This window comes from Dromiciops gliroides, chromosome 2 (assembly GCF_019393635.1).
Source record: "Dromiciops gliroides isolate mDroGli1 chromosome 2, mDroGli1.pri, whole genome shotgun sequence".
In the NCBI taxonomy this organism is placed as follows: domain Eukaryota; kingdom Metazoa; phylum Chordata; class Mammalia; order Microbiotheria; family Microbiotheriidae; genus Dromiciops; species Dromiciops gliroides.
Window position 1 is genome coordinate 681,139,646 of NC_057862.1, and position 14,794 is coordinate 681,154,439.

The window sequence follows — 14,794 nt, forward strand, 5'->3', positions numbered from 1 at the left end:
TATAGAATGAGAAGGTGGTATGTAACCTTAAAGCAAAAGGCAAGAGGGGATTGGAAAAGACCTATTGCAATTGATTCCCCCTAACTGGTGGTCACTCAGCGAAGACTGGATGGTCACTCGTGGCTTTTATAGTGGGTTTTCTTTTCCAGGTCTAAGATACACTAGAGGGTTTCTGAGGTTCCCTCAAGTTCAGAGGCATGATTTTCCAAAATGTCCTTAATTTCTACCAAAATCCACTGAAGCAAAACCAGCTCATTTCTCCCCAGGTACTTAACCTTGTCTCCCTGAATAAAAGTCATTGTGCATGTCTTCATCTCCTCTTCTTTCTGCAGATTAAGAAAGCAGGGGTGCTGTGCAGAACAGCCAAAAATGAGTGTGATCTGCCCGAGGCTTGTGATGGCTTCTCTCCCAAGTGTCCTGTGGACCGATTCCGAGTGAATGGATTCCCTTGCCAAAACTCCAAGGGTTATTGTTTCATGGGGAAGTGCCCCACGAGAGACAGTCAGTGTTCTGAGATGTTCAAGGATGGTAAGCAGCAGCTAGGTATAATGCATGAAGAATGGCATCACTGTTACTCTTCCCTGTCTTGGTCCTTCTAAAGCCCAGGAAGATTCTGGCTTTAGAGATCTGTATCATTTGTAACCAACCCTCCTTACTACCATTGCCATGCAAAGAAAGGAGAAAACCAGGTTTCGTGGAAGGAATGTCAAGGCTGAGAATGCTCAAGTCCCACTTCTGACACATACTGGCTGTGTGACCCTGGATCAGTCACTTAATGACTGGTTTCCCAGGAAACTCTCCCAGAGAGTAAATGTCAGAGTAGGTGTTAATCTGGTTTGGCAGAGGGAATTTGGTCACTAGGATTTCCCCACACCAATGAAATCACAAGTCCCGTTCAAAATAAACTAAGATGTTCCATGGAATGACCACTGGTTTTGGAATCTGGGATTCCCAAATTCAAGTCCTAGCTCTTCAACTTAGTATCAATGTAAAGAAGAAAAGGAGGGGGAGAGAAAAGAATTTGTTAAGTGCCTCCTATATGCCAGGCACTGTGCTAAGCACTTTATAAATGCTATTGCTTTTATCCTCACAATAACCCTCCAAGGTAGGTGCTGTTATTAACCCAATTTTATGATTGAGAAAATGGAGGTAGACAAGGGTGAAGTGACTTGCCCAGGCTCATAAAGTTAGTAAATGTCTGAGCCTGGATTTGAACTCAGGTTTTCCTGACTCTAGGTCCAATACTCTATCCACTGAAGCACCCAGCTAGGTGACTTTGTACAAATTTTGGACCTCAATTTCTTCAAATATAAAATGACAAGTTTCTAGAATGTTTTCCAGCTCTAAGCCTATGACAACACTATGATTGTATATGTGTGTGTGTGTGTGTGTATATATATATATATGTATATATATATATATGCATATATACATACATACACAGAAGGGAAAAACAGAGAACTACAGAGAGACAAGAACATAGACACAGAGAGAAAGAGAGAGACAGAGAGAGATTGATTTACATAGAGAGAAATCTAGATAGAGAAAAAGATGCATGGATCTGGAAAAGTGCCACTTTGGGCATGCTCACCATGATTTTAGTATCCAATGATGTTTTGGCAATGGAATGCCTTATAGACCCATAGAATTAGAGCAGACAGGAATCTTTTTTTTCCCCAGGGCAATGAGGGTTAAGTGACTTGTCCAGGGTCATGCAAGCAAAGAAGTATCAAGTGTCTAAGGCCGGGTTTGAACTCAGGTTCTCCTGAATTCAGGGACACCTAGCTGCCCACGAGTAGACAGAAATATTAAAGGTTCTTTAGCTTAATTCCCTCATATCAAAGATGATAAGCCTGGAAAGATTCTTAGAATCCTTTGTATTTCAGAGTTGGGAGGGGCCTTAGAACAAAGAATTGCAGAACTGGGCAGGGCCTGAGATGAGAGACCTTTTTTTTTTTTTTTTGATTTAAGTGAGGCAATTGGGGTTAAGTGACTTGCCCAGGGTCACACAGCTGGTAAGTGTTAAGTGTCTGAGGTCGGATTTGAACTCAGGTCCTCCTGACTCCAGGGCCGGTGCTCTATCCACTGCGCCACCTAGCTGCCCCCTGAGATGAGAGAGCTTTAAACATAGGGCTCTACAAAGACAGAGCAGGAAAGACTGAGAACACACTTCCTCCCACTTTATTTTTCAGCTCAAGAAATTGAGTACTAGATATGTGCAATCATTTGTTCCAGATCATACATATTGTAAAGAGGATCAGTGCAGGGTAGGGTTTTGAACAGAGGCCTAATAAGTCTAGATCCCAAGTTCTTTCCATTATACTAGTTTATTGTATAAAGAGAATCAAATATTCATAGATTTGGAGCTGAAAGTAACTTTAGAAGTAATCTATTCCAATTTTGTTGTTTTATAGCTGAGAAAAGGGACTTGCTCAAAGTCATGTAGCAGATTCAGAGATAACTGGTGTTTGAGTGCTTCTCTCCTTATACATCTTTATTAATATTTTGCCTAGAAGTAATAAGTCTAAATCTATTTATTGATTATCTCACTGCACCCTCAGTCAGTTTCTGTCTTTGTTCCTTACAAATCACTTTAGCACTTGTGGACTGATGGCGGCCAAGTTAATTAAATAACAGTGAAACTGTCTATGGATCTGAATCCCTAGACTGGAAAGGTCATGAAACCTAGAACCTTGTTGTACCTAAGCTTGGTATCTGCCCCAGTGTTCTGTGCACAATAGATACTTAGGACATGTTTTCTGAATGAACAACTGAATCTTCTCTTTTATGTTTTTGTTTTTTTGTTTTCTGTTTCTTTCTTGGTTTCTACTTTACTCTTTTATTGGTTTCTCATCCATCTTCCCAGAGGCTAAAGGTGGTCATGATATCTGTTATGAAAGAAATAAAGGAGGACATAAATTCGGTTACTGCAAAAAGGTGGACAATAGATTTCTTCCCTGCGATGAAAAGTAAGTGTGGTGTGGATAGAAACCAGTGCCTGCCATGTTCCAAAGTCGGCCTGGAGATTGTCTTGCAAACAGAATGAGGTAGCAGCTATTGACTCATTCAATAGATGAGAGTCATGGCAGGAGGCCACCCTTGCTCAGGCTAGTTAACTGAGAAGAACAGGCTGTATCCATAGGCTGAAGGACATAAGACGTGAAGAGAGAAGGTCAGAGGGCATAAGGCACTGAAAGAGGAAAGGAAGAGACAGGACAAGAGAAAAGGAAAAGGGCAAGAAAGAAGAAAAGAAAAAGGAGAATGGGAAACAGAAGTGGTGATTTAGGTTGTAGGCTTAGATTAGTTTTTGTTTTTGCAGGACAATTGGGGTTAAGTGACTTGCCCAAGGTCACACAGCTAGAAAGTCTTAGGTGTCTGAGGCCAGATTTGAACTCAGGTCCTGCTAACTCCAGGGCCAATGCTCTATCCACTGTGCCAACCTACCTGCCCCTAGAGAGCTTTAACGTTCATATAATACATCCCTTTCATGTTATAAAATTGGAAAGTAAGACCGATCCAGGTGGAGTTACATGGATAAGGACACAAAATTAGTAAATTACAGAGATGGGATTCAAACTCTGGTCTTCTGACATAAAATTCTGCATTCTTTCCACTGGCCTGTGTTGTACCTAAGATATGAACTTACTTAACCTCTCTGGGTCTCAGTTTCTTCATCTGTAAAACGATAGTGTTGAACAGAATGGGATCCCTTTCAGAAAATCAGAGAGTGGAGTGGAGCAGGAGAGAAAGGGGGAAGAGGAAAAAAAGAAGAAGAAAATAAGAAAGAGTCCCGAAAAGTAGATTTGTGGGTCTGATGACAGCTCTGTACAATTTTGCTAAGAGACCTTTGGTATAATCTCCCAGCTTCTGGAAATAGATAGTATAGATAGATAATAGATAGATAGATCATAGATAGATAGATAGATAGATAGATAGATAGATAGATAGATATGGAGATATGTATGGCTTCAATCTTGAAAATCTGTCCTATAATTATTTTGGACAATCCAGAGAGCAAATAAATATTGGTCCTGGGCTGCATGAGGCATTGCAGACTAATCTTCTACAAAGAGGAAATTCATTGCTTACTCAGCTCTTAAATCTTTCCTGACACCTTTCCAAACTGAGCTCGATAAACCTAGAACAGGAACCTTGAGGAACTGAGGAAGGATATCTGGGACGGGCTAATGGTCATCTAGCATTTAGCAGTTAATATTTGTTCCCGCCATCGCCTCCTACCTTCCTCATTTATGTCAAAGGCACCATTTGTCCACTCACCCAGGTCCCTTGCCTCAGTAGATATTCTCAACTTTTTGCTCTAGTATACCTCGTCATCCAATTTGTTCCCAAGTCTTTTTGATTACATTTCTTTAACTCTTCCCAATCCATTGAGTCTATACTTACACCTTAAAAACTTTGACTTAAAGGGGCAGCTAGGTGGCGCAGTGGATAGAGCACCGGTCCTGGAGTCAGGGGGACCTGAGTTCAAATCCAGCCTCAGACACTTAACACTTTACTTGCTGTGTGACCCTGGGCAAGTCACTTAACCCCAATTGCCTCACTAAAAAAACCAAAAAAACCCCACAAAAAAACACAAAAAACCTTTCACTTAAGCCCTTATCTCTTCTCCCCTTTACTGGTTCATCTTTTCCCCCATTCTTTTCTTTTTCTCTAGATGATATCTTTGATGTCATATGTCCCCCCAATACCTCTCCTGAACTATTGTAATGACCTACTAATTGTTCTCCCTGCATCATCAATCTCTTCCCTCCCAAAACTCTTCACATAGAGTTTGATTGATATTCTCAAAGTAATGAGTAAGGACCATGTCACCCCATGCTAGAAATCTTGGTGGTTTGCTGTTGATTTAAAATAAAATGCTTTTCTGTTGGACATTTTATGCCCTTCACAGTCTGATGGCCAGCCTATGTTTCTCCACACACTCCCCTTCACACAATGAACCCTACTTAAACTGCTTCATCATATACTCCTTTCCATCCTTCATCTACCTGTTGTTATTGGCTGTCTACTGTTCCTGAAATGCTCTCCTCCTCCAACTCATCTTCTGGAAACCTGACTCCCTTCAGAGCTGTACTGAACTGTGACATCTTTCTAGAGAACGTTCTTGCACTCCCTATATGCTCCTTAAATTCAAATGCTTTATATATGTATATATGAACATGTGTACAAGTTTTCTTGTTATTTTAAGGTTTAAAAAAAAACATGGCACTGTAGCAATCAAGTTTTGCTGTTGTTAATATATATTATAAAGACAAAGTAGGGAGTGTTGGGGTGGAGATTAACTTTGTTCTCGAACAAATCCTTGACTTGCTAAGCCAAAGATAATATTGGGAGTATCAGTCTTAGGAATTTGGGAAAGATATTTCCCCTCTCCTCTTACTTCCCAAATACAAGCTCTAGGGGGCAGGGATATTGACTTTTGTTTTTAGATCCTAGGACTTATCACAGAGTACTAATTAAAGCCTTACTGACTGACTGATGACATTAATATTCATGGGTCTTTACAGAAATCTGAAATGTGGGAAGATATATTGCACTGGAGGCCAGTACTTTCCAACTTATGGGGAGGACAAAACCTACCACTTAAAGGTGCCAGTGGAGAATATTACAGTGGAATGCAAAGCATTCTTCCCCTTGCAATACACAGAAGATCTAGGCATGGTTGCTTCAGGAACAAAATGTGGAGATGGAAAGGTGAGTTTTAAAGTGTTTTTTTCTCCCTTCCTCCATCTTTTCCTCCCTTCTTTCCTCCCATCCTTTTGCTTCCCTTCCACTCCCTCCCCCTCCCTCTTTCCTCCTCCCTTTCTTCCCCCTCCCTCCTTCCTTCCACCGCCCACCTCCTCCCTCCATCTTTCTTTTTTCCCTTTATTTAAAATGTTAATGTAACTTGACCATTTCCTTAAGAAAAAAAAATCATAGAAAATTATAATTGGCTCCAAAGGGACCTGTCCATTAAGAAGTAGGAGACACTAGAATTTGTCCTGTGTTGGCCAAGGTATCTAGTAAGCATTTCCATTGACTAAATATCAACTGCAAATTATAATGAAATGAACTTGTTATGAGTATGCTTAGCAAGCACTTTAAAAAGTGGGCACTTTGTTTTTGAGTCAGGCTCACAAACTCATTATATCTACTCTCATGCTCTGGAATTTCACTAAGGTGGGTATTTCATCCAGTGATGTAGATTGCATCTTATGCATGCCTGCTTATGCTAGGGCCCACTGTCTTTACTGAATTCAGGCCATAGTGTCTACCCACAGCCCCTTCCTCTGAATTTCTTGACAGTGTATGGAGCACTTAAATAGCCATGAGTTAATCCTTGCTCTTACCACACCACCATCTTCTTTCCCATGCATCCTTCTCTCTAATTAGATCTTTGGCAACATAATTCCCATGCATTCTTCATTTGTTGTGTCTTAGAAACATTTACAGACAGCACACAACTATGCATTGCCTGTCAAGTTACCCTCTGCTCTAATTATTCTCAGGCCTTGTCTGTTAGCTTTGAAAACAATTTTCTCCAAAAAGGAGAGTGTGAGGGTGGTGTTATGGTTATGGGGTCAAGAGAATAGAGTCTTCACTTAGAGTCAGGAAAATTTGTTTTGGAATCTCATTCCACATTTTTGTTTTACGTATCAATTTTTCTCACACAGCACTCCTCTTGACTCTGGGTGTTTCACTGGCTTCCCCCTTCCCCAATCTGGAATTCTCTCCCTCCTCATCTCTGCCACCTGGTTAACTGGTGTCTTTTGAGGAATTAATAAAATGCCACTTTCACCAGGAAGTCTTTCCCAATGCCTTTAATTTCAGGAGCTGCCTTCTGTTGATTATTTCCTATTTGTCCTGCATATAATATATACAGATAAATATAGATGTGTGCATTATGCATGTGTATATTGGCATATACATAGACAGATATCTGTATTATGCATACATGTATATGTAGGCATGACCTTAACATAAAGTTATTTTAATTTCTATGTTCCCTCTAGATCTCCCTAATGCATGTGTCTCCTTCCATTGTGCCTGCTTGTCAGTCTGACTGATAAATTGGATTAAGGGAAGCCCATGGGAGTGAATAAAGCTGGGTTCTAGTCCCAGTTCTCCTGGGCATTAATTAGTGCTATTTGAGACCTGAAATGATTAGCAGTTAACTGTGTGGGTAGCCTCTTTCTATAGCTAATTAAAGGACAAACCACCTCTGTTCTTTGAATGATTTAACACCCCCATGTTTTTTTGTGGGAGGGGTGATGTCTAGTGGGTAGCTACAGGACAAGGCAGAAGTCAATTAACCTTTCTGGGCATAAGACTAATTAAGGTCGTTTCCAGCTTTAATATTCATAATTTCATAATTCTTGTGATGGACTGGAAAATGGCAAAAAATTCTACAAACAGGAAAGGAGGAGTTTTCTGGTCCTGTTCAAATTGAAAACAAAACAGTGAAAGTAATCTGGTCTGCTGCTGATGGGTAGTTTGTATCAAGATAGGAAGGGTGGGCTAGGTAACTTGAGAAAAACAAAAAACAAAAACAACTTTACTTCTCTAGCTTGCCTTTGGTTTTGGTTCAAATCTTTGTGCACTAAACCAAATGGGATTTTCGGGGTTACCTAGAGTATTAAAAGTTGATGCAGTCTTCCTTCTATTCTTCCATCTCATCTTGGAGACCTACTATATGATCTAGTCTTGGATACAGTAGAATCACAGTACTAGCCAGGCATCCTAACAGATGCATCTGGTTCTGACTAGGGAGTTTGAAACTTTGAAGCAAAGAGAATGCACTATTATTGGTTCTGGAACCCCCACACCTTCTCAACAATACATCTGTCTGCTTTAAATTTTTTTTCTTTTGTTTTTTTGAAGATAAAGAAAAAAACCCACAACATTTGTTAAATGCTTGGATCTCAAGTATTAGACCTTAATTTGAATGGCAGTTGGGTATAGACCTTCTTTGCAGGTAATCCAGGAAATCTGTGATCTCACTGTGATCTTATCTGTGATTTTATTGTGATTTTATTGTGATCTCATCTGTGATCCTATGACTGATGAAAATCACAACCTATCTAAGCTGGCTTGGCCTTGAATTCACTTGAATTCACTTTCTCCTGTCAATTTATACATATACTATGCTCCATGTCCTGGGATTCTTTATCCTATTCTCTTGATATCACCAGGATACAAGTAGTTGTTCAGCACCAAGGATGTTCAAGACACTGCGCTGGGTGCTCCCAGGAATATAAAAAATATAAAACATAGTCTATGGCTCCTGGAAGCAGATGATCTAGAAACAGAAGCAAATCTTGTCTTCAAAGAGCCTATAATCCAGTTCAGATGGCAATACATATGTAAATGAGGAGGTTACCAGTAAAGACTGCCATTGAATGACATTCCAAAAATCCAGCATTCAGAGAAGGGAAAATGTGGAAAATTGAGTTCAACTATCTCTCCCCATCCTCATTAGTTAACATTATTCTGGTTCATGTTTTTAAGAAACATAGAAAAAGAATTCCTTCAGAATCCATTGAATTGTTTGCAAATGCCAGTGATATTCTTACTAATTTATAAAAGATACAAGAAAACATATGTTTTCCTTGACCCATCTCACTGTTATGTCATGGGCCCCAGACTTTGTCTGGCTCAACTATAATAAGGTTGAATAGATACTGTAATTAGTCTCTAGTGATCAGTTCTGGTAATTGCCTAGACCACTAAATGTTATGTAGATCTTTGGAGCTTTGAGTCCCCTTACCCTGACTCTGCCAAGGTAGACAAAGCAAATTCCATCCTCCCATCTAGAGTGCCCCAAATCCCAGCCCTGCTTGGAGATTTCAAACATGAGGATTGGTAGAATGACTCTGGAGTAAGAACCCGAATTTATAGATATTTAACTGGAATGGTAACTTTATCTATCCCAGAATTATACCTAGTATGAAAGTCAGAAGGGACCATAATGACCCTTTAGTTTAAACCACTCATTAAAAGAATCCCCATTACAATATACCTGACAATGGTTCCAAGCCTCTGCTTGAAAACCTCAAAGGAGGGAGAATACACAATTTCCAAAGGTAGCTCATTTTACTTTTGGATAGCTCAAAACAAATTGTTGGGAATGTTTTTCTTGATATCACCCCAAAGCTTCTCTTCACCTTTCCTTTTCTGAATGAAGGGATCTGATGTAACCAGTCAACATAATTAGCAATCTTTTCCTCCTCAAAGTACTTATGTGTATATTGTATCCATGAGAAGAAGGTGAGCTACTTGAAGTAAGTGGCCATTTTGAGTTTATCCCAATATCTAGTGCAATACCTGGCACATAGTAGGTGAGTAATAAATATATGTTGAATGCATGAAATGAATAATTCAATTCAATGGACTGCATATTTTTAATGAATCAGAATGACAAAATAATGCCTATTCACTTTTGTCTATCACTTCTAGGTGTGCAAAAATGGTGACTGTGTGAATATTGAGACAGTCTATGACTCTGCTAATTGCTCTTCCCAGTGCCCAGGACATGCTGTAAGAGTTAATTTTAAAAACAGTTTCATATGCTATAAATTATCTAGTTTTCTTTAATCTCATCCTGGATCCTATATAGGTCCAAGTCATTTTAATGATGTCACTAAATCATTCTAAAGTTTAATCAAATAACAGATGGCTGCAATTAATGTCTTTTTATTGTGGATATGTCTATATACATATAGTCAGAGTGGATTTTTTTCTTATTATTTTCTTGGCCAATTCAAACCCCAAACTCGAAATTTTATTAAAACTATTTTGTTTAGGGGCAGCTAGGTGGCACAATGGATAAAGCACCAGCCCTGGAGTCAGGAGGACCTGAGTTCAAATCCAGCCCAAGACACTTGACACTTACTATCTATGTGATCCTGGGCAAGTCACTTAACCCCAAACCAAAAAATAAAAAAAAAAAACAAAACTATTTGGTTTAAAAAGAATCTCTGACCCTTGCCCTTTAATCATTTTACCTGTTACTTTCAACCTTAGGGAAGTCACAATCTCTCTTTGCCTATAAAATAACACGGTTACATTTGATGGCCTACAAAGTACCTTCTACTTGTATAAATCTATAAGTCTATGATTAAAGGCTCAGATTTGAAATTCATCCTATCCATAAAAATGCCCCAAGTCCAATGCAAAGACAAGAAAATAACAACACTAGTCAAAAGTCCTTAGAAGAATGTCAATTGTAAATTTCCAACATTAAATATAATGAATCCTTAGGCACCGGTAATTATTTGCAATGAGAATATCTATCTATCTATCCATCCATCCATCCATCCATCCATCCATCCATCCATCCATCCATCCATCCATCCATCCATCCATCTATCTATCTATCTATCTATCTATCTATCTAACTATCTATCTATCTATCTATCTATCTATCTATCTATCTATCCATCTATCTATCCATCTATCCATCCATCCATCATCCATCCATCCATCCATCCATCCATCCATCCATCCATCCATCCATCCATCCATCCATCTATCCATCTATCTATCTATCTATCTATCTATCTATCTATCTATCTATCTATCTATCTATCTATCTATCTATCTATCTATCTATTTATCTATCTATTTATCTTTCATCTATTTCATCTTTTTAGGACCACTTAGCCAACCACTTTCATTTTGTAAAACGGTTTAACATCGCTCTGCCTAATGTCAACATTATTTAAGTTAGCTAGAGTGTTGTCTTTGTCCATAACTTATCAGACTATAGTAAGAAATATTTTTAGAAAGGATTTCAATAATGCCTTATGTTTATATCTAAAGAAAATATGGCTGTGCTTCCTATATATTTGAACTATTACTAGGCTCTCTGCTCCTTCAGGTATGTGACCATGAACTCCAGTGTCAATGTGAAGAAGGACTGACACATCCTAATTGTGAGGACACCACATTTACTACCAGTGAGTAGCATGGTTCATGATACATCATGAATATCCAAAGGCATATCTATGTGAACATCACTCCCTTATTCATCAAACCCACAGTTGCTTCTTCATATGCCTAAGATTTCTCACTTGTAATTGTGGGGAGCAGGGGTAATAGTGGGAAGAGAGGCAAGTTTTAGTAAACAGAAGCAGTTAGATAGCACCATAGCTAGAGTACTGGGCTTAGGTTCAGGGACAATCTGAATTCAAATTCTGCCTCAGACATTTACTAACTGTGTGACCCTGGACAACTCACTTAACCTCTGTATGCCTCAGTTTCCTTATCAGTAAAATTAGGATAATAATAGTACCTAGCTCTCAGAGCTGTTCTGAGTATAAAATGAAATATTTGTAAAGCACTTTGCAAACCTCAAAGTCCTATAAATTCTATTTATTATTAATATATTAGTAATGTTGCCCATTATATAATTATAAATTTGACTATATTTAATAATTATAATATTACCAGAATATGGTTATACATTTAATAAATAGTTATAATAAGCAATAAAATTGGACTCATACTAGTTCCTAATGGATCCTTCTAGGACAAAGTGTTGGTACAGTACAAAGACTATTAATTTGGAGGAGAGATTGTGCATTCAAATCTCAGTTTCAACATTTATTATCTGAGTTGCCACATAAGTAAAATAATGTCCCTTCCAGCTCTAACTCATTGATCCTTTGATATATAGCATTCCATGATTCTAAACATGCATGTATATGCTTGGTCAGCCATGCTTTTCTTCTATATCTAAAATGTCCCCCCTCCCCGCTTGCCTACCAAGATAAAAAAAAAAAAAGTTTTATAATTAGTATTCCTTGTTGGAATAATTCTTCTAACTGAATCTGGCTTCAGACCTCCGAGAAGTCACAATAAAATGGGTTTTATAGCTACTCAGTTAATTGCTGCCAAGCAAAACTTTACTTGAATTGTGTTTCTGCTGGGTATAATGGAACTGTGGGCATAGCCCCAGCTCTTAATGGAGATGTCTTGTGCAGGCTTTAGCTTCATTAGTAATAAGGCAAAACTATTTCAAAAATGAAAACCCTTGAGACAAGAAGTGGCAGGGACATAAGTTGCAGCTAAGTCAGATGGGGCCAAGGACTTGCTTTGTTAACATTTAGCTCTGCTGAGTTCCTGCAGAGTATTATTGCTCATGCCCTCCATGTTGCAGATGTCTCCATTGTGGCTGGAGTGCTGACCGTGGTCCTGGCCACAATTGTGATTGCCCTGCTGTTTATCCGCCACCAAAAGGCCAGTAAGCAGAAGCAAGTTCATAGGTAAAGCACCTTCTTTTGGATGGGGTAGAGGAGAATGCATGGTTCTGCAGCCAGAAAAGGCTCAGGACATAGGAAAGAGGGGTGAGTTCAAGGGACTTCAGTGAACAAACTTGACACTTTCCTCCCTCAGTCCTCCCACCACCACACCTGCAGCAGACAATCAAGGGCACTCAAGTGAGGAGCAACAACAGACCAGGACTGAGCCAATTGTTTGCACCCAAGATGTAAGGAACTAGAATTTACTGGCAACCACTTGATATTTCTGAGTATGTCACTTGCCTAATAGTGTTCTAGGTGCTGTGGTATATAAAGATAGTATAATGTGTATTACTTTCCCACAAGAATCTGACAGTGTTTAGTGCTGTTGTTTTTAATTTTGTGTTTCATATGAACTTTTAATTTCATAAGTATAAAGAACTCCCAATGAGAAAATTCCCTCCACCAAAAGATATTAGCAACTGTTCCACAATATATTCATCAAATAAAAATTTTTTAAAATTCCTTCTATGTTCCAGGAAATGTATAGTTTTATGTACTTTCCAGTAGACACTGTAAGTTTGGGACTTTTCAATAATAATGGTGGCAGTAGTATTAGTAGGAGTAATAATAGTAGTAGTGATAATGTTGGTGGTGGTAGTAGGAGGTAGGAAAAATGGTGGTAATAGTAGCAGCTAGAATTGTATTGATGTTCACAACAACTTATCTGGTAGATGCTATTATTTTTCCCATTTTATAGATGATGAAACTGAGACTGAGAGTATAAAATAGGTAAGGTTCCAAAGTCAGAGTTAACGTAAACCTACCCCCAAGACCAGCCCTTACTCCCCTATACTACCTTGACTTACTTAAATTCCAATATACTCAGAAGACACCTTTGTGAAGTGGATTTGGAGTCAGGAAGACATGAATTCAAATCATCCAATAAGACTTGAATTTTAATCCTGCCTCAAGCTATTTCCAGCTGCGTGACCCTAGACAAATCACTTAAGCACCATCAGCCTTAGTTTCCTCATCTGGAAAATGGGGATAACAATAGCACCTACCTCAGAGGGTTGTTTTAAGGATACAATGAGATAACATATGTAAAGTTCTTTGGAAACCTTAAAGTGCTATACAGGATGTTCCAAGTCTTAGTGCAGTTTTAAGGTACTACCTTTTTTAGTTTTACTTTTAATTTATGAAATAAGACAAGCATTTCCATAACATAGTATAATAAAATTATACATGAAATGGCAAATCTATTATATAAAATTTGCTATTCCTTTTAAATAGGTAATGTAATTATCATGTACATTTCTTTTTTCCCCTTTCCCTCCCACCACCTGAGATGGCTACCATTAGACATAAATATGTACGTATATAAAATCAGTAAGTAAAATTGTAAGATATTAAAGTTTTAAGTTTCACTAAGACATTTGGGACATCCTGTATGACTTAACAATTATCATTATGATTGGTGTTGTTGTTAGGTTGACTTAGATGCTTAATAAGCATGGAATGCTGGGAAATTCTCTAAACGTCAGTTCTCTCATATTTAAAAGGGGGGAATAAATAGCTCCTACCTCACTGGCTTGTTGTTAGGATTGAATGAGAATGCATTTTAACACTTTTGCAAACACTATATACATGTTAGCTCTTTATTATTAGGATGATGATGGTGGTTGTGGTGGTGGTGATGGTGGTGGTAGTTATGATCATAGTGGTGGTGATGATGATGGCAGCAGTGGAGATGATGGCAGTGATGGTAGTGGTGGCGGCAGCAGTGATGATGGTGGTAGTTATGAATGATGATGGTGGTGGTGATGGTGATGGCGGTGAAGATGATGATGTTATACATACATGAAATGAAACAATATTATGAGATATGTGCGTGACCCCAGTCAATCAATCAATAAACATTTCCTACATGCTTACTATGTGCCAGGCACTGACTGCTGTGTGCTAAGTTCTGGTAATGCTAAATAAGATAAAAGACAATCCCTGCCCTCAAGGAGCTCATGGTGTGATGAGAGAGACAAGGAGCCAGTAACTATGTACAACCGAGCTATAGACAAGATATACTGGAGGTCATCAATAGAGGGGAGAAAGAACAGGCAAGGCTTCCTGTAGGAGGTGGAATTTTTGCCAGGACCAGAAGGAATCCAGGGAAGTCAGAGGTGGAAATGAGGAAGGAGAGTACAGATGCTGGAGAGCTATGCCAGTAGTGTGGAAGCACTAGTGGGTCCTTCCAACACTGACTATGGACCCACCATCAGACTGTTCTCCACTAAGCAGCCTAGCTTGGCTCAGGGAAACACATCACCAGATTGGCCACAGAGATGTATAGTTTGGGACACAGCAGCTCTCACAGACTCAGTGAACAGAATACCCAGCAACAAAACTGCGGGTTATTGAATTGTTAAAGTAGCTGTCGTGCAGTGGGGCTGGTCAGTGCCATTCAAGGGCATCATGTATATTGCACTCTTAGTTGATCTGTATTTGAGCTGAGAATGTAGCCAGATCTCCACATGACCAATTGCTCAACTGGA

General features: G+C 38.9%; 1 protein-coding gene across 1 annotated transcript in view; it reads left to right on the forward strand.

Annotated features, from left to right (window-relative positions):
• ADAM7 (ADAM metallopeptidase domain 7) overlaps nt 1-14,794 on the forward strand; it is a 77,628-nt gene that overhangs the window by 44,381 nt on the left and 18,453 nt on the right. The window contains exons 14-21 of the mRNA XM_043981293.1: nt 333-528; nt 2,867-2,969; nt 5,529-5,715; nt 9,457-9,537; nt 10,880-10,958; nt 12,161-12,266; nt 12,397-12,490; nt 13,914-14,040. Of these exons, the coding sequence (XP_043837228.1) occupies nt 333-528; nt 2,867-2,969; nt 5,529-5,715; nt 9,457-9,537; nt 10,880-10,958; nt 12,161-12,266; nt 12,397-12,490; nt 13,914-14,040 (973 nt within the window). The remainder of the gene's footprint in view (nt 1-332; nt 529-2,866; nt 2,970-5,528; nt 5,716-9,456; nt 9,538-10,879; nt 10,959-12,160; nt 12,267-12,396; nt 12,491-13,913; nt 14,041-14,794) is intronic.